Genomic DNA, 21459 nt, shown 5'->3' on the forward strand with positions numbered 1-21459 from the left:
TGAACTGAGCAGAGGCAAAAGATCACTGTAGACTTCCACAGAGTAAGACTATGGCCTGTCATCAGTGACTCATTTGAAATACATGCTTTGAGTTTCCACAACCAGAGACAAGCTAGACTTCTAAGTGGGTGAGCTGAGTAAATGTGCACTTAGAAAATCACCCATAGCAATTATGTGCTGCAGTGCAACTTGTGTACTTTGATGCGTCTGCTTGTGTATGTTGTGATCTGGCTCACGAGTGCAGCTGTTTGGACTAGGGCTCGGCCACACCTGCCTAAGATAAACCAGCCAGAACCGGTGCATTTCAGCTGTTAGGAAATGTTCTCGACTAATGATGGGTGACACAAAACAAACTTGAGAGAAAGCAGCCTTAGTCTAAATGAAAATCCAAACTGTCACAAGTCACAAATAAAAATGCTCATGTTGTATTTTAAATGTGTACAGTTTCTGCCAAAATGAAGATGCAAAGTCCATTATACATTACATTTTAGGATTTTATTATACATTTTTAAACATGAAAAAGAAAACATGCAATGTGATCGAAGGCCTCTCACACTCATGTCATATAGAACAGTACAGACATGTATGCAATACATTGGTTTAGGTTGTTATCTGTTTTATTTCATTCAGTTATCTGCCTCTTTTGTCCTGTGTTTGATCGACTTGCTGCCTTTGTGGTCTTCCCTCCTTTTCTGTGCAGCACTTGTGTGTGTCATGTTTGCTTCTTAATTTATGTTTTCTTATTTTGTCATTTGTCAGTATTTCCTGATTTGTTTTGTGTAACTTACCATTTCTCTCATTTCAGGTCACTTCACTTCCTGCCGTTGTGTGTTTTCTCACCACTGTAATTGTCTGCCAACCCGTTTTTCACATCCCTGTCTGTTTTTCCTCAACCACTTTTTTTGCCTGATTTGTTTGCCTGCTCTGACTTGCTGAAGTAAAGACTGTTTTGCCTGAACCGTATCCTGGGTTTTGGTCGTGCGACTGAGTCCTGTTTTTTCTCTGCATGTTCACTAGTCGTAAACCGGGTTGTACGTAGATCTTTCTGTACCTTCCATCTCGCAATATCCCAGGAATGTCTTGCACAATTTATGAAGACGAATATCTGATCAAATAAGAAATGATGAAGTGGACAGACATGTCCGTAAACTGCAATTTAACTGGTTTGCGGAGGCAAAGTGCACAACAGTAATTCTGCTTCATATGTATATTCATTTCACATACAAGTTCACTGTATGTGACGGCGGGGGCAACAGAACAATCTTAAATGTTATAACCTTGTAAAGTTATTTGTTCACAGAAATCCAGATGATAATCATCTGTATAGCTGAGGGTAACTAGAGTAGCGTGATACTTCTCTGTATGTCTCCTGTACGAGCAACACCTTTTACATTACGCAGCCATATAATGCCTTCTGATTAATAAAAATCATGATTAATTTAAATTAAACTGTTGTAAAGGGATACGCTGACACAGAAGGCTTACGTAACAGAGGAGTAACCTCTGGAAAAATGAACTCTGGCAGCTTCTTCTTCCACAACAATACTGCATGGTGCATTGAAATAAAGCACTTGTATTTATAATTTAACTTCACAGATTATGGACTAAAATTCCATTTAGTGTGCGATATGGCCCTTTGATTGCAGTGATGCAACAATGATGGGGGTGGAAATATGTAAGTAATTATGAGATTATAGTCTTACTGGTTTAGGATATAATCAAAAGGGACTATTCTTGTGTTCAAAGTCAGTCATTACAATTTGAAATGTAATTCCAGTAAAGGGTACACTGCTGCTGCAAGTCACTCATTCAGTCCATCTGTGAATACCAACAATGACAATGGTTGACAAGATTATTGATAAAGATGCTACAAAGACGGAGAGAACTGGGGACCAGCTAAACCTCAACAGCTCAAGCGGATATCCAGTCATGTGGCATTGCACTCACAAGAGACAGATGATTTAAACAGGACAGGCAAAAAGCAGCCGTGGCCATGATATCTTGACTCCGAGTCTAGTAATGGGGCCAGTATGGGCCAAGCTCCAAAATGAACACACCCACAAGGACACACAACTTAGAGTGTCATATTTACGGCTTGTGCAATCTACATCCTGCCATTGGTTTCCGATGTTCTGCAAAGAAAAGCACAGATATGTTAAATAAGGCGTTTAAGAGGAAGACATGCTAGCAAGTAAATATGGTCGAAGTTATGATTACAATCAAGATAAAAGTGGTTGAAGTGAGTGAGTGGTAGTTGCCCCAGTAAGTCTTTCAACGTATGCATCGATATTGGAGTATTGTATTAAGACAATCTTGAAACAAGCTGAATCTACCCTCTAATAGTGTGTGTAATGTGTGTAATGTGTGTAATGTGTAGTGTGTGTTTAATCACTCTACTCTGTTCACAAGCCTGAAAAAAATTATCAAAAATTAACTGTTTAGAAATTATATATTTTTCAAGTTTCACTTAAGTTTAAAGTGACATTCGAAAGACTTACACAGTGTAAGAGCTAAGTAAAGTTATTCGTTCCTGTCTCAACACATGGCATATTGTTTCCATGGGACTGGCCTTCCACAAGGTCATGACCAAGTCATGAAGCTGGCGTCTGTTCCACTACTTTGTTTTTACTGCGACCGTATATTTGTTCAATCATCCTGGTAACGGTGTGTGTACTTTGCTAGCACTGTTTAACTTAATGGTATGTATGTGTACACACTGTAAATATAGAAAAACTTGACGCTTCCGTAATGTTTATTCAGCTTTTATTACAGTGCACCTCACAAAAGATATAATAAAACAGCAAACTGAAAAGGTTTCCACAAAATACAACAAATTTTACATCAATGTGGGATAATAGTAACTAAAATAGAATACAAATAATAATAGTAATAATAATAATAATAATAATAATAATAATAAACACAATAAAAGAGAGATTCGCAACTTTTTATGCAGATGTTCAATCAGTATTGATGGTGAACTAATACATTCCTCAGTACGCCATATTGAGATAGCTGACTTCCCCTGCTCCAAAATCTTTTGTACTTACTTTTCTAGTGACATAGCGTGAGGAATTAATAACTACAAACTACTTCCGCTTGTACCTCTCTGTGTAGCCACAAGGGGCGCTGTCCTCTCAACCTGCTGTAAAAAAAAAATAAATCAACAAAACTTCCTTCTCTTTCGGTATATCTTGCAACTAGTTACATTTCCAGCAGTTGAAAAGGCATCCCAAAATATAACTACAGAGGATGTTAAGGATACTAGTCGTTTATCGTCGGAGAAATGCAGCGGGGCTATCCAGAAAGGCGCTTTTGGCAATATGGACGATATAAAAAGAGTTGCTCCCTCCTTGATTCACGCTGGTTCGGACTAAGCAGCATCTATGTTTTCATGTTATTACCTGCAAACATATAGGTCCAACTCGGCTCCTCTATTTTTTGGCTGGGCATCAGTAGCTTGTGCACACATTTTTTAGTACAGGTAGCTTTCTTGGTCTATATAGCACGCACCGAGCACTTTATTGCTTCAATGAACTACACTTACCATTAACACTGATTGGATATCCACAAAAAAAACATGCTGAATTTTCCCTTTGAAAAAAGAAATGTTCACCACAAACAGTAACAAAAACGGTAAAATATTACCAAAAAGCTACTACTACGCACACACATAGGAATAATTACATTTCTTCTAGTACTATTAGCTGGTTTAGATTTTGGGTTCAGAGTGAATTAACTTGACAGCAACTGATGAATTTGATGAGGTTTTTGGGAATGAAATATATAATAATAATAATAATATGGGACAGATTTGTCCCATATTTTCAACTTTCACTTTTTTTTTTACAGCTTCAAATCTTTTTTTTCCGGATTCAAATCTTTTTTTCAGATTCAGATCATTTATTGGAGGGGGGTTCAACTGCAGGGGCGTGGTCTCATGAGTGACAGCATAATTGAGAAGGCTGAGGACCGCCTCAACCACGTTGCCTTCAGGTAACGTGGTAATTATGACTTACTAACTTCATACAGCATATTCACAGGATCAGTGACACAGTTATGTTTAGCAAGCTGTTTTAGACCATACTTTGCATGAATGGCAGTATATTGTTTATAGTCTTTAGAAATAATGTGACAGAGGCTCAGCGGTACATCTGCCTCATGCAAAAATAATAAACCAATTAATTCAAAACCAGTTCATCTCAAACACCGGACGCTGTGTTCACAGTGGTGTGCAACATGTCAGATATTATAATGTAGTTTTTGGAAGGCACATCCCCTCATAGTTTATTGCTCTTATACTGCCATTCATGCCAAGTATGGTCTACAACAGCTAAACATACGTGTCACTGGCGTCAATTTTGTTCACTGCCAACTGTATGAAGGTAGTGAATCATAACCACGTTACCTGAAGGCAACGTGGTTGAGGCGGTCCTCAGCCTTCTCAATTATGCTGTCACTCATGAGACCACGTCCCTGCAGTTGAACCCACACACCCCACTCCAGATCTGGGCAAAAACTCTGAAACCTGAAAAAAAGCGATCTGAATCTGAAAAAAAAGATTTAAACTTGAAAAAATAAATTGAACCCGAAAAAAAGAGATTTGAAACTGTAAGAAGTGAAAGTTGAAAATATAAAATCTGTTACTGAAAAAATATATTTTATTTTAAAAAAAAAAACAGAACTGAATCAAAATTATATTCAACCCCAAAAAACGTTTCATACATTATTAATGAGAAAATGGAATGAGAAGCTGAGATAATGGAATGACACTTATAGAGTTAAATCTGAGAGTATGGAAAGAAAGATCATGTAGAAACACGACATTAGACATCATAGTTCGTCTCAGATATGTAATGTAAGCTCACCTCACACACGGCTAGAAGGCACATGCATACGAGTCAAAGACAAATCTCTTAGCAACAAAATCTAATAAAACAACCAAAGTCAGAGATCAAAGTCAGCAGACTTCTACAGGCGACAGTAGTCTCAGAGAAGATGTTATTACTCCGAATCGTTTACCAAGTGGTGAGTCATTTCTGCACATTGATTCGCCCTATTTCAGGATAATTTAGACCCAGGTTACCTGAAGGCAATGTGGGTCTGTAAATTATGATACAGACCCACACTGGGTTGTATCATAATGTGTGTTGATTGTGTGTTAATCTGTGTGCTAATCTATGATACAGATTAACACACGTTTACGTACACAGTAAATTCCCCAGTGTTAAATATGCATTGTCAAGTATATGAATTCTTCCAGAGTTATTACAACAACGTCAAGAGTAACTACTACCAATGTATTGCCCAGTGTTGGTGTAAATAATCAGAGATAAACTTTTCAGTGTAAAAATGCTGTGTCAAAGTACATCGACTATTTCAGAGTTAATACAACAACAGCGAGAGTAAAACAAACCCTAGTGTTAATGTACTTGAAAGTACTTAGTACTATGTGAGGCTCCGCCCACCTCCTTCTCCTCTCAAACGGATCAGGATCATCTCCTTACCGCGCCATCTTGCACTTCTCGAAAGACTGTGATAAGTTTCTCTAAATCACTTATGAAACAACATTTTGGCATTTAAGCATAAAATAATGATTAGAGTACCTTTATATTGTTGTTAAGTTAACGTTGTTGGTGGGAAAACATGCACAATGGCAGTTAGAGCGATAAAGGAACAGCAGCCACAAAAGGTTAAAGCCACTCACTGAGCCAACTGTCTTCCGGTTTGTTGCCTCCACGCATATCAAAGAGGTATCTATGGCAAACAATTTGAGACATTTGATTAAAATCATGCTCAAATTCCAATTGAGACTGCAAAGAGTGTTTATATATCTGCTAAAAAAACTTTCAAGGGACAAAACTGAAAACCCCAAGCTGTAATACAGTACAAACACTTTAACACAAGTACTTTATACAGAAAAACCCCTGTGATAATAAGGGTAGTAACACAGAGCCTGAATGCACTTTAACAAATTAAATATTAGATATTATTCTTCTACCTCAGCTTCTCCTACTTGAAGATGTTCAGGTGTGTTGCAAGTTGTTGGGACCTTCGACCTCTCTCCACGTGCGTCCTCTCCTGTCCTGTCCCCAATTAACACACAAGAAAATATTTCCTTAATGTATAAAATATATGTTTATATATTTAGCAGTAGTACTGTATATTAAACTTAAGTGTGCGAAGTATTACTGTCCTCGGTACCTTAGACATTTCCCGGTTTTATACAAGTATACCAATGTAACGACTCCAAAGACAATCAGGAGAAGCAGAAGCCAAAATAAGACCGAATATGCATGGTAGGATCCTGTAGGGAGAAAGGACACAACAAAGAAGAATACAGTAACATAAAAAAATGTAAATACTTTGCCAGTTAATCATGTATATCTAGTTAAATCTAGCTCATCCAGTTTTTTGACGAACCAGTGGTGTCTCAGCTCCTATTAATCAGATTAATAACATTGTGGAAACTGGAGAGGAGCGAATACCTGGTTACTGTACGTTTCTGGCTGCTATAATGATGAACAGTTTGTCTCTGTGATTCGTGAGTTACTGATCAAGGATTGATTGAATGTCCAGCTTTAAATTTCGATAGTGGACTCAGACTCTTAAAAGGATCACTTACAGATTCCCAGTATTTGTGGGAACCGGTCGGTGAGCGCTTTGATTCTTCAACAGTGCCGTCGGTTGGGATGGCGTCATCAGGACACGCTCTAACGTTAATGTAGTTTCATTCGTAGACTTGAATCATTTCCTGTGGTGCATTGGGTGGAGAGTGGGCAGCGTTTCCTTCAAATTGTCTGGGTCAGCAGGCTCAAGCTGCTTTTTTTCAGCTTCTGGACGGCTACAAAGTCATTCCACAGCAAAATGCAAAACATATTAAATTCTGCAGTGTGTCCTGGTTTTCAAATAAATGCTGCGATTCAACTCCAGGCTTTGATGTCTGAACTTCTGAAAAGGAGCCCATAGGTTTTCCTACATCAATTAATTTGGATGCAATCTTTATTATTATTATTTTTAAATGAGGGACACAAAAGATGACAACAGAATCAAACAACATCCACAACAAACTTGAACACAATTGACAAAAACGCACCGCCAAATTAAACCTGACCTCACCAGAAGTCCCATGCACATAGACGTAGCTGAGTTTGCTTCCATATTGGTTCGCTGCTTCACACTGGTAGAGGCCATTCAGGTCAGAGGTCATGCTCAGAAACTGTAGTGTTGCACCCTCTGCTCTAACAGTAGACAGAAGCCGCGACTGGTCGGATCTGAAACAGACAAAGCAGACAGCTAAATAAAGACGTACAACCAAAAGTCAGAAAAATGTTGAGTTGTGCCAAAAGTTGAATGAATTTGAATAATTAGTTCTTAATCTGGAGAATCTGAAGAATGTGAAGATACGTCACGTTTGTTTCTGACCTTGATGTGTTGTTTCCCTGCTGCCTACCAGCACTTTAATAGCTCACCACTCAACACTTGTTTGTTTAAAATGTAATGTTGCTGTATAAGGGGGTTTTTGTGCTTGACTATTCTTGGCAGGGAGCAGAGCAGACCGGTTTCCTGTTTTTTAGATGGATGTCGTTTCATGTTTAACAGACAGCTACTATGAGAGAGGAATATTTTTCAAAAATGTTTAAACATTTATTCAATTGATGATAGTATTTTCCAACCTCACAGGCAGCATTGGTAGGAGGAGATTGTCTGAATGTGAAGAGCAGACTAATAATAAACAATAAACTGTGATTAATAATTTAGTATTCTCACCACATGATCTTCATCGGCAGATGGAGTTTGCACGTTAAGAACTTCTTGTCCATTTTGGCCTAAAAGATGAGGTCCAAGTTCACTCTTGAAATATAACATCCTGGTATTGTTTGCTTGGATCGTGTGTCTTTGTTTTTCGAGGTGCAGCCCACGGATGACTGAATGGACCTGTGTGACGACCCCGGTGTCACAGAATTCTCAAGACATCTATTGTCTAATAGTCTATTAAAAAAGGGTTTGCAGTCCATGCTTCATGTCTTAGTTTTATGTACATTGTTTCTATTAGCAGCGCCCCCACTCTAAGTCAATAAAAGCTCATAAAAGGAAAGACAGCCTGTGCTGAAGAGCACTAAACTGCACCAAGCATGTAAATGTATTTACATTTGCAAATGTTAAGTTAAATATTAAGCTCTGTTACAATCACACACATTTTGACCACCAGCAAGCTCACGATTAACTCTTGACTTCCTGTGTCTGAACTCCTTTCCATGGTGCCGCTAATGTGCCAAGTCATCACACTAAGCTTTAAATAAATATTACTTTAGAAAATTACATTTCAATGCCATTTAAACAGGTTTTCTTTTTGCTACGTGTCCCTAGAATTTCAAGTAATTCATCAGCCATAACTATAAAAGCTTTTCGTGCACTTACAAATGATGTTTGGAACAACCCTCTCACCTCTGGAGAAAACCAAATCAAATGATGCTTCAAGATAAAAGATAGATATTGTTTGGTTTAGAAGGTTTCCGCTGAAACCGGTTCATTCAAGTTACTGTACCTGCTCCAGGTAATAGTTGCATTTGGGTTGGCTTCAGTCACACATTCAAATGAACCCTCCGATCTTTGGCTGATGATCACTTCAATGGGTGAGACTACGAAAGAAAGGGAGAGGGAATGAGGTGTGTTATTGCTGTCAGTGAGAACAAGTATATTGAACATCCATATGTGGAGCTCATGTGCACGGATACAGTGTTGGCTTGCTTTCTAGGACACCTGATTTGAAATTGTAATTAGTTTCAAGGTCATTTTGGATTAGAGTACTTGGATGGAGGAAGTAAGGGGGGGAGGGAGGGAGAGAGAGAGAGATCTACAATTGACAAGGACCGTAAACATTACAGCTGGTAAGAGTTCCTCAATTAGCTGCATTTGACAGATCACGGGTGTCTGACTGTTTCTCAACACTATGACAGAGTGGGTAAATGTAGGTCAAGGTGATACATCACACAACAACGCTTCAATGACTGACAACAGACTTTTGAAAGCGCATAAAGGATTCTTTCATGGCGAAGCCTGCAGACCAAGTTTGTCATTGTCTCGGCTTTCCATGATCTCATAAAAGGTGGGTGGAATGATAAAATGGAAAAGGTTTTTACCTACTATTTAGGCTGCTAGACAGCTATTGGCATTGAGCTGTCGTCTGTTATTGTGTTGTTATCCTTTTTCATTCTGCATTGGCAACCATCACACCAAGTATGTTTTGTTCTTTTCTTCCAATACTCCCTGTATCTTTGTTTGGTCAATGCTATTTGTTTTCATAGATATTCTTCTCTAGTGCAACAAAATAATCTAAACTCAAAACCACTTATTAGCGTTCAGAATTAAGTGTGAAAAGAGATGGAGTAAAATTAACTCAAATACACTAAACTGATTACTATTATTTAATATATTTATTATATTATTTATGGACAAATGGATGTCCAAGAGGCAACCAGTCACATGTTACAGCGTGACTTAAGTTACGCACTTAAGATTGTCTGATGACACATTAACTCAGCTGATGTTATGTTAGCACATGTGATGCAGTTGGAAAGCTAGTATGTGGATTTATTTTTTACTCTTACAGAACTGTTCCCAAACTGCTATGCTCCAATTCAGGCGTTTGCACTCTTGGGTGGATTAGAGGGGATTTCCTTAGCTGTAGTAGTCAAAGAATGTCGGTGTCGACCTGAAAAAAATAACAATCAGTGGTTTGGAGTTTACCTCCAGTGAGCTCTGGTATGTACAGTTCCCTGCAGTGTGGATCACATGAAATCTAACCACAAAATACTGCAGCTGATTAATTTCATTAGTTGAACACATTATCAGCTATTATACAGTAATAGTGCAGTGCCTTTTAGTTGCACCCTTTCAGAGTCAATTTGGAGGTGTGCTTAGCCTCCGGAAGCATCATCAAAAACCTTTCATTCCTCATAGAATTCTGGGAAGTGAAGAAAAGTTTGGTTGTAACGTTAGACTATCCGATCCGTCAATAACACGCACAGCAACACACCCACCAAGTAGATCCAATGAACGGTTCTCGAGATATGCAAAGGACTTTCCCAGATACAGACAGACAAACGATTCTTTGCTTCACAGTTAGATTAGATAGTTAAGTGTTTTAGTTTCGGCCATCTATTATGAAAATACAGTTTAGGAGACTGATAATGGCAAAGCCTGATAGGAAAGGGCATTCCTCACTTTTCTTGCAAATTTCTCAGGTGTGTTGTAAATGGAGAGCAGCTGTGCAAGCACAAAAACATGTTTTGAAACTGATCCACATCCAGGATTCTCTTGTGAAAACCCCCCTAACTCAAGGGCATTGACTTGCCTCCAAACTCGACCAAAATACCACAGGCCAAACATTCCAGGAGTGAAGCCAAATCCTGTGGGAACGACTGCTACTGTATGGCTTTGTTGTTAGCTGGCTCACAAGCTACCCAGTGAGATAACTAGCGGGCTTATAATACTGCCTCTACTCCTACTTCACTGGATCAAACACCTGATCTCTCACTTCCTGGCCTGACAATGCCCTTTGTCTTCATTCTGTCCTCATCTTTGTCTTGACCCTTGTCTTTCTTGTCTTGCTTAGAAACGTGAAGAAACAGGATTGCAGGGTAGTGGTCATAACAGCAGGGGTTTCACAAGATAGCTCAAACTGTTGATTAGCCCTAAGAGCTCACAGATGTTTTGTATACACAATATTACAGACAATAAGCTTTCCGAGTCTGTGGCCCAATGCCAATCTCCACCCTTAACCCTCAAACCCTGAACCCTCAGGGACTTACTGATGTCAGCTGCTAAGTGGCTGTGAGGGCTTGGACTGGTGTGAACATGAATGGGACAGCACTTTGCTGCAACATATTACGTGACTACATAAAACAATATTGTGTACAGTTGTGTATTTATTTTATACTTTTTATTCACTGATTTGAACATCTTCCTCACGAGATGAGAAGTCATTTTAAATTATCTATTTACTCGTTTTTGTTAAAACGAAATGTTTGATGAATGTAAAACAAATATTATTATATATATTTTCTGCTTGCATTCCTCTGATTTCATGTGTTTTTATGTTACATCTTTAATCCGTAATGTTGTAGTGTAAATGTATTTTATTGGGCTGAACGCCCACGTGTCTCTTTGTTTACCTTCTTTTTTTTTTTTTTACATCTTCATGCTTCCATTTGGAACTGCGGATTTAACGTCACATTGCAATGAATTGCATCTAATGTTGACTTACGGAAAAGGATCATAAAGGGGACAAAATGTCTGCCAGAGAGCCCTCAAGAACTCGACGATGTGACAATGGGACAGCCCTAAACCTTCAAGGACTTCGCTGGAGCGCGCCTCAAAGTCCGTGAGTCCGAAAGGGTGGAGATTGAGATTGGACCTATGACTTTAATTTAACAAGTGCCTTTAATTTTTTGCTGCTATTACTGCCTTAGCAATATTTCATTATACCTGACTAATGACAGTAAATACGTTTCTATTATATTCTTGTTAAATAAGTATCGGTGAATGAGTCTGGCCTAGTCTCTATCAATCCCAAGCTTGGCTTTGAGCACCTTCAGCCACAGCAGAGGACCAGTCAGCCTAAACAACTGAGAACACATGTGGGGTGAACATGCAAACACTGTCTTTATCCACTGTTTTCAAACAATTAATTAAATCAATTTAATAACTGAGAAATTCTTAAATCGACAATGATGAAATGAACAAGAACAATCCACTACATAAGTACGTGATATAGGTATTGTATACTCACAGTGGATCTGTATGGTGAAGGGCAGGCTTTCTTCTTTCGACATGGCTGCACTGGTGACTACACACTTGACTAAGTGGCGGTTGATTTCTCTGGTCGGTACTCCAAACAGCGAGTTGATTGTGGTCGTCGTACCATTGGGATGCTCGGTGACGTTGATCGTTTGCCTCACTTTTTCTCCCAAAGTGTCAGCGAGCCAATGGACCTTTGCAGGAGGCTTGGAACCGGCAGCCATGCACGTTACGAGGGAAACCTCTTCTTTACCCACAGTGGGAACATTATCCTTCAGGCTTGTGACCGGAGGCACTAGAAGAGTAACAGTAAATACGATAAGTCAAGCATGTAGGTTAACACTAATATCTCTCTCTCTCTCTCTCTCTCTCTCTCTCTCTCTCTCTCTCTCTCTCATCTCTCTCATCTCTCATATATATATTTTTAATACAACACATTATACCAAGCACGTTTAGAAGGATCTGTTTCTTGACATTTCCACTGGGGAACAAAGTGATGATGCACGTGTAGGTGCCTTCGTCTGTCAATTTGATATTAGATAACTGTAGAGATCCATTGTTGTCACTAAAGTTCCCAATAAATTTAAATCGTTCATCATGTCCGTTGACAAATCTTTGTCCAATCTTAGGCAAGATTGTTAGGAAATTGTCATCCTGAGGTTCCTTCCGCCACGATATCTGGCTGACGGGCTCCATAGCGCCAATGAGTTTGCACGGGAAGATGGCCGCCCCTCCTTGCACCACGGTCATGTTTCCTTCAATCCCCGGGAGAGCTGTAAGACAATCAGATCCCAAGTTAGGAGGCACAACCCAGTTGCAACACACGGTTAGTAGCATTCACTCCAGCGCTGAGCAGAGCATCTGACAAGCCTAAACTGGCAAAAACAAATGCTGGCTTTGAGTTTAGAGTTGATGGGGAATTTGAGGCGTTCGCAAAATGATAGTTTGGAAACTTAAGCTTAGTTTAGGCGTACTCTAAACAGTGTAATGTTCAGATTCATCTCAATGACAGAGGGAAGCTGAACCTGGCTCAAGTTTTCCCATAGCGCAATGCCACACCAACTGTCAACAGACTTTTACTGTCCAGTAAATTAACGGAAGCAAATATTAGTTTAGTAATTTGTAAGTTGCACTCTTGACTTTGTGGTCGTGGAGACAAAGGCCATGAGGGTCAAACCATAACGACATTTCACGAAACGCAATAGCAAAAAATGAAAAAACAATGTCATTAAGGTGAGGAAACGGTAGATATGTATAGGAAATAACTGTGCAGCTGTCACAATACAAAGTGGGAAGAGTGAAAATACAAATAGTATTACATAAATATATTACATTATAGTTCAGAGTGTAGAAGTAGTTTGGGCTGTTTTTCACTCTGTTATTATTTTCTGTAATACAGCAGTATAACAACAGCTGATGCCGTTTTTCCATATTATATTATTCATAAAAGCACAGATGGAGTAACAAAATGATGTTATTTACAGAAAAAGTTCGAGAACCACTACTTTAAGTGTTTGTGTCGCCCCTCCCCCCCCCCTCCCCCCACCTAAGCTGTACACCAGGTAGTCTTTGTTTGGGTACACGTGTGTTTGTAGAGGACGTTGCAAGGAGGAAGGTGCTACCACCTGGGTATTCCGTTTTTGTCAAATAAAATGCTTTAAGTTCACCCTAATGTTGATCTTTTGATGTTGATGAAATGTTAACAACGCTTATTCTAAAACCTTTTGTTCTGCTAAGAAAATATGTCGTTACTCCCTTTGAGCACATTTGCAAAAAAATGTCCTTCTTCATCTCTCTGATTTTTATTTTTCCATTGTATTTCTTCACGTGTCTATTATTGTGCTATGTCTGCGTCATTCAAGGCAATTCTGTAGCGATGACGTTAGCGTTTTAAAAAAGAAGGAAAACAGGATTTTGCCTTTGCCCTTACCTTCTACAACTATGCTGAGGATGAAGGTAAACACCAGTAAACGCATAGTGGTACTCTTGAATAAATACGTTATACATATCTTATTGTTGAAATACAGAGAATGAACCGGCTCCATCCATACGAGGTTACTGTTTATAGAGCTGCTCTCGCCTTGAATCCAGACGAGAGCAGCAGGGGGAGGAGCAGGAGACGTTGACAAAAAACGAAGAGCATGAAACAGGAAGTGCTTTTACTTTGAAGGCAGAAAGTACAATGATACGTGCTTGTTGACGCTAACTAATGTTGAATGTTACGTGTGGAAAATATATACATGTCGGGTGCAAGAGCGCGTTCTTATGAATAACTATTGAAACACTCTCACATTCACTACTGAAACACTCTCACACATACTAACTACGAAGATGAAAAATATTTTTCATCTTCGTATTCACGAAATGTCGCATCTGCAAGTATCGATAGAAGTCCTGTTTTTCTAGTGAGTGATTCTCTTTAAGAGTTTCACAACTTAGCATTGTGCCTCCTTTCATTATTTTGCATATGGCTGTTATGCCTGTAGCTGTTCAATGTCTAAATATAGTATCTAATTTATCGGTGTGGAGTCGGAAAATTTTCTCAGCCCGAAAAAAGATCATGGACCAGCAACCCTGTGGACTCACCACCCGCGGGGGGAAGCATCGGGGTCGGGTGCTATGCAGACCGGGCGGCGGGCCAGGCAGGAGACCTGGGCGAGCCGATCGCCGGCAGCATAGACTAGCTCTAGGGACGTGGAACGTCACCTCGCTAGCGGGGAAAGAGCCGGAGCTGGTGCAGGAGGTGGAGCGGTACCAGCTAGATTTAGTTGGGCTCACCTCCACGCACAGCATGGGCTCTGGAACCAAGCTCCTGGAGAAGGGTTGGACTTTGTCCTTTTCTGGAGTTGCCCAGGGTGAGAGGCGCTGGGCGGGAGTGGGGATACTCACGAGCCCCCGGCTGAGCGCCGCTTTGTTGGAGTTTTCCCCGGAGAACGAGAGGGTCGCCTCCCTGCGCCTACGGGTTGCAGGGAGTAAAGCTCTGACTGTTGTCTGTGCTTATGCACCGAACAGCAGTTCGGAGTATCCGGCCTTCTTGGAGTCGGTGGGAGGGGTCCTGGAAAGGGCGCCGCCTGCCGACTCCATAGTTCTCCTGGGAGACTTCAACGCTCACGTGGGCAATGACAGAGAAACCTGGCGGGGCGTGATTGGGAGGAACGGCTTGCCCGATCTGAACCCGAATGGTGTTTTGTTGTTGGACTTCTGTGCTAGCCACAGTTTGTCCATAACGAACACCATGTTCGAGCATAAGGTGGCTCATAAGTGTACCTGGTACCAGAACACCTTAGGCCGGAGATCAATGATCGACTTTGTAGTCGTATCATCTGGTCTGCGGCCGTATGTCTTGGACACTCGGGTGAAGAGAGGAGCAGAGCTGTCAACTGATCACCACCTGGTGGTGAGTTGGATCAGATGGCGGGGGAGTCGGCTAGAAAGACCGGCTAGTGAGGGTGAACTGGGAACGTCTGGCGGAGGATCCTGTCCGGGAGGTCTTCAACTCCCACCTCCGGAAGAACTTCTCACAAATCCCGAGGGAGGCTGGGGACATGGAACCCGAGTGGACCATGTTCAAAGCCTCTATTGTGGACGAGGCTGCTCGGAGCTGTGGCCAGAAGGTCATCGGTGCCTGTCGTGGCGGCAACCCAAGAACCCGGTGGTGGACACCGGGGGTGAGGGAAGCCGTCAAACTGAAGAAGGAGGCCTTTCGGGCCTGGCTGGCCCAGGGGTCTCCTGAAGCAGCTGACGGGTACCGGCAGGCCAGAAGGGCTGCAGCTGCGATGGTCGCGGATGCTAAAACTCGGGCATGGGAGGAGTTCGGGGAGGCCATGGAGAAGGACTTTCGGTTGGCCTCAAGGAAGTTCTGGCAAACCATCCGACGGCTCAGGAAGGGAAAGCAGGGCCTACCCCAGGCTGTTCTCAGCGGGGGGGGGGACTGCTGACCCGGACTGGGGACATCGTCGGGCGGTGGAAAGAGCACTTTGAGGAACTCCTAAACCCGGCTAACATGTCCCCCGGAGAGGGGGCAGCGCCGGAAGTCTTTGGGGTGGTTTCTCCCATATCCCTGGCAGAGGTCGCTAAGGTAGTCAAAAAGCTCCTTGGTGGCAAGGCGCCAGGGGTGGATGAGATCCGCCCTGAGATGCTGAAAGCGCTGGACATTGTTGGGCTGTCTTGGTTGACACGCCTTTTCAGTGTCGCATGGGGGTCGGGAACAGTGCCCATGGACTGGCAGACCGGGGTGGTGGTTCCCATCTTCAAGAAGGGGGACCGGAGAGTGTGCTCAAACTATCGTGGCATCACACTGCTCAGCCTCCCGGGAAAAGCTTATGCCAGGGTGCTGGAAGGGAGGCTCCGACCGCTTGTCGAACCTCAGATTCAAGACGAGCAGTGCGGATTCCGTCCCGGTCGTGGAACAGTGGACCAGCTCTTTACCCTTGCAAGACTACTGGAGGGGTCCTGGGAGTTTGCCCAACCAGTCTACATGTGCTTTGTGGACTTGGAGAAGGCTTTCGACCGGGTCCCTCGGGGGTTTTTGTGGGGGGTGCTGCGGGAGTATGGTGTGCCGGACCCGTTGGCACGGGCTATCCGGTCTTTGTACGCCTGCAGTAGGAGCTGTGTTCGTATCCTCGGTAGTAAGTCAGACACGTTCCCGGTGGGTGTTGGCCTCCGCCAGGTTATTTTCTCTTCAATATTTTTCCATTGAGCCTTAGACGGTGGGTTGCACCAGCATATTACAGCTCTCATCTGTCAAGGCCTCCCTATTTTCACACCTTGTTTCCTTTCTAGTTCGTCTTCCTTTGTCAGTGTCACAACCGTCACTAGACGGTAGTGCTTTTTGTTGTCTTGTCACTTCCTGTTTTACTTTGAAATCATCCTCGTGTGTCATGTCTGCTGTCTTTACTTCCTCATGTGTGATTACCTCTCCCTGCCCTGATGTGTTTCACCTGTGTCTCGTTAACTCCCCTCCCAGTGTGTATATATACTCTGTGCTTCACTTGTCTCGTTGCCAGTTCGTTTTTCTTCACCTGTGAGTCAACTTACCAGCGGTTTTCCTGCCTGATATCCTGTTCTGATTCCGACGTCCCTTCGTTTCCGAGTAAGCCCGATCCCTGCCTGTACCTCTGCCGAGTTTGACTGCCTTCCTGTGAATGACCCTGGACTGTTTACGTTGACGATTCTACTCTCCCCTGAGTGAGACAGCTGCTCTCACCACAGCGGGTCAGAGCCTTGCCGACCGGCCTCAGTCCCTCCCCAGTTACATCGGGAGAACCTTCGGCGGTCCTTCTCCAGAGACTCTATCCTGTTGCAGTATTACCTTTATCAATAAAGGAATTCTTGTGAACTTTACTCTCTGCCTCGGGTCGTGCATTTGGGTTCTTTCACTAGTGCTCCGGCGTGACAGTCAGACACTCCTCGTGGAGTTCAAGTGCCAAATAAATTCTGTGTAACCCATGAGTTGAACCTTTGATCGATTCTGCACAGGACTGGCTTTTTAAAAATTGAAAACACGACCCAATATGTTTTGGCATTCATTTTATTGGGTTGATGTAACACTACCACCAATTCAGATTCTTACTGTTTAGATTAGTCAGTAACATACATACATCCAAAGTGTAATGCCTTTGCAAAAACATTATTCTAATGGTCAGTCTGCTTTTTCTTGTTATATTATTACGCTGATGATATTTCACATTGTCATAATGATAAAGTTATTAATGTATGTAATTGGTATCATTTGAAATGAAACATTAGCTTGTGTTAATAACATGTTATATATGTAATGAGGCCATTTGAAAGTTTTATAAACATCAGTACTGTAAGAATTTATCTTTGCATATATTTTTAAGGCCTTGTTTGCTGTTGCTGCTTTGCAGAAAAGAAGCTCTAAATTCATGTGAATGGTTGGTAAAAGGTCCCTGGAAATAATCCTCACTGGAGGTTTCAACCCAGCAGTGAATTAACGCAGAAAAAAAGCATGAAGGGCAATTTATGCAATCAAATTACAATTTTTTTTTAATAAATCATAGGTAAACGGCTTTTAGCCATTATTAATCAAAGTCCAAAAGCGATTAAAAAAATGTAATAAGGGGTTTCGTAGACAAGTGACCCATCCCTATAACTATAGAGAAGAGTCATCTTCCTCAGATTGTTCTCATGGTTCACATACCGCAACATCCCTGACACCAGTGACTAGTGCTTACCAGAAACACATTAACTCAGTGCAGACTCAGTGCACAGCTTGACCATAGAAACAGTGAAGTAGATGAGAAAGCCGGAAACCTTTGTATTGGCTCAAATGACCTTAAATAGTAATGCAAATTATTTGTTCCCTGAACAGATTCAGGTGTCTGCTAACAATTCATCAAGTTCTTTGGAGCCCAACCCAAACGTAAAAGGCACAATTTAGTTAAATGTACAAGGAGTGCATTTCCCCATAATTCTGCCTCTCCGGGTAGAGTTGGGACACCATGTTCTGGGTACAAAAATATAATCTTAATCGAAAAAGTTGTTGAAGTAGTTTTAAATTTGAATACCTTCTATTTACAATGTCACCTGTTCAAACTATAACAGAGCCAAACATGTAATTGCCCACTGGAGATGTCCAAACTCCTTTCTAACCTAGCTGCTAAAGAGGCACTGACCCAAACTGCCCTATGTTCAACCGACCCGCTCTCCCTACAAGAAAATATTGCTGCCAGACAAGGAGCCAATCTGCCGATGTTGCAGAGGAACAGTTCTTCATTGTTCAGATTATATGAATGACACATTGTCTGAAGGGAGAAAGGTGAGGGACAGTTTGTCTCTGCCTTCCATTGCTTGAGGGGAACTGACTGACCAGCATTTATCCTTTTTTGTGTGCTTTATTTCTAGTTTTGTATTTCTTCTTTTTTCTTGAGGTTTAATCATTTGTGGCAGTTAGGCATTAACAGCCCTTTCCTCATGTTTTTATTTTATTTGGTTAAACATTAGTCATCAAATGACAGGTTAGTGAACATCTTCTCACAGGTATGGACTGAAGGAATTTGGATTCATAACCTCAGTATTTTTAAACTGTAGTAATTGGTTTTAATACACTTAACGTTTTGTGTGGATGAAATGTGTCTCTCTTTCCAACATCTCTTGTTTTCTATTCAGTGTTGCACTGAACTGCTTAACAGGCCACATATTGAATTGAGCCTCTTGAAGTACCGCCATGCTTGTGATTCGTCCTGTATTCTGCACAACTGTGGGGCTGGAGAGGAGCCACCTGTATACAGAGAGGGGAAATAAAAACACTATAAAGGAGAGAAATAGGAGAGATTCTGAATAAATGCTTTTGAGACATTACAATGATATAGTTTGAGTAATAAAAAAGTTATTCTGACCTCTTTTGCCAACTGAACATGAAACTGGGCGTAACTCAGGGTCTCACTTTCCTGGTGCTGGTTTGGGATCTTAGTTGAGCTTTTTAATGGAAATAAAATTGAGACCAGTGATCAGATCCCAGCTTCAAGTTGTTTCAGACACAGTATTATATGAGACAGAGTTGATACTAAGAATGCTACTTTTAGTTAAGTAAAGGATATCCCTAAAAGTATAGCAACCATTGCCACAGTATATTTACTCCATCATGCATTTAAAAATCTACCAAAATGAAAGTACATCAGATCAATGTAGAACTTTAAGTATGAAAAATAAAATAAAAACTTGTTCTGCAGAAAACTTGTGTGTGAGATGTTTGATTGTGTGTGCATCATTAAGTAACACTATTAGTTGGGCTGCAACTCATTATTTTCATAATTGATTAATCTGACAATTATTTTCTTGAACACATTTAAACATATGAACACACGAAAACATTTCAGAACATATGAAAAAAACACCCAAGGAAAAATAATGTAATGGATTATCAATGATCGCCTAATTATTTCATTCTATTACCATTTTAGCCCTGATTCATACCGATGCATCAATGTACATTTTACTGTACATTGTACAGGCTAATTTGGACTACTTCATATTCATAGTTTAGTCCAGGGGTTCCCAAGCTAGGTCCTTCAGGCCCTCCCCAAATCTGAGCGACCGTGAGATGATCATTGGAGTAAAGGACCAAATAAAACTAAAAAAATGTACGATGCAAACATTTGTGTAAAATCATCTTTTGGACTTTTTACATGTGACAAAATGGCCCAAGTTACACTAGACATTTGTGTCAGTCACTAACCTAAGAGTTAAATCTTTAACATTACATTGTACTTTTAAAACATATCCATGTTTTCTCTGGGAAATCTTAATCTGAAATTAAACAAAGCGCAATAGAAAAGTGCAGCATTTCTCTTTGAAATTTAATGTAATAAAAGTATATAGTAGCATGAAGGGGCATAAACTCAAAATAAAGCTATTCTACCAGTGCATGTTAATGATAACTATAACAATAGCTACAAACTTGTTATTTTAGTAGGTTACTGGCCTGTAATTGATATGAACAGAGAGCCAACAGCTGGCAGTTTTTTCAGTCTCCACCTCTTTCCATCCATTTTGTTTTCTGTTCCTCTCTCTGATTTCTTCTCATCTTTCTCCCTCTATTCTTCATCCCTCACGTTCAGTTCGACTCCATCTCATCATTTTCTTTTTCTAATTTCCTGATCTCTTTTCCTCTGTGAGTTTGTCGCCCTCTGTCTCTCCTCCCAGGCGCTTCGGCCTTTGCCTCTCACTCCGCTCTCCTCTTCCTGTCTTCTCTTCTGCACCATCTGTTGCTGAAAAGCTAGAACTTTCCTCTTACTCTTTCTTTTAGTTTTGTCAGAGGGCCAATTCACTGCCCCGACCGGCAGTTGTTGAGATGTAATATCTTGAGTAAAATGTGTGGCTAAAAAATATTACAATATAAGAAAGTATGAATAAATATTACAAAAAATGTGGATAAAATATTCTCATTCAGACAGGCAAGGTTCCAGCCTGTTTGCATGCAGACTCACACAAAGAGGAAGGCCACTCTTTCATTTGCTAAATAATATATTATACATTCTCTAAACGATTCAAACCAGAGTCACTCTGTTGGTTTAACGCTTGGTGCACCTCAGCACCAGCAACATGAACAAATATTGTAAAGGGTTTTTAATGAAATGGCAAACTTTTCAAGTTTGAACTATAAACTGAGCAGATCTTTTTTGGTATCGTGTCAAGAATAGACCCTTTTCACAGCGGCCATTTTGACGTGTGAAAGCAGTAAAAGAACAGGTGAAAGCCTAATTAATGGCTGCATTCCATTTAGGTTAGCCGGCTCCAGGGCTCTGGTATATTGTGCATGCTCACTCACTAACTTGGCTTACTGGGCCACTTAAGGGAATAGAGCCAAATGTTAGTTACATCTGTCCGTTTCCTGCTGTGACAAGTCAAAATGGCTGCTGTGAAAAGGGTTTCTGCAATAATCCATCGACTTCATTTCAAAACCCCATGTGCAAAAGAAACTTTTGTTTTTACTAGAAAGACGATTTCCAATATTTAATAATATAATTTCTTCTTACTTGTAACTCTGAAAGCTAGACAGGTATACTCACCTATAGAGGCAGAAAGCTGAAGCCATTACACACAGAAGAAATCCAATTACAGCTGTGAGTATGTAGAGAGAGTACCTCCATGGACGGGTTTCTGCATAACATCAGATATGAATTAGTTTCAGCT

General features: G+C 40.9%; 1 protein-coding gene across 1 annotated transcript; it reads right to left on the reverse strand.

The window, feature by feature from the left end:
- Window positions 1-2104: 2104 nt before the first annotated feature.
- Window positions 2105-12552, reverse strand: LOC306747815 (nectin-4; the record flags this gene model as incomplete). Its single annotated transcript, XM_079230915.1, has 7 exons — window positions 2105-2132; window positions 4409-4476; window positions 6237-6307; window positions 7120-7274; window positions 8549-8642; window positions 11795-12097; window positions 12246-12552. 7 exons carry the CDS (start codon window positions 12550-12552, stop codon window positions 2105-2107), a joined length of 1026 nt encoding a protein of 341 aa, XP_079087041.1.
- Between the last annotated feature and the right edge of the window lie 8907 nt (window positions 12553-21459).

Source organism: Taurulus bubalis (assembly GCF_910589615.1).
Source record: "Taurulus bubalis genome assembly, chromosome: 15".
Lineage (NCBI taxonomy): Eukaryota > Metazoa > Chordata > Actinopteri > Perciformes > Cottidae > Taurulus > Taurulus bubalis.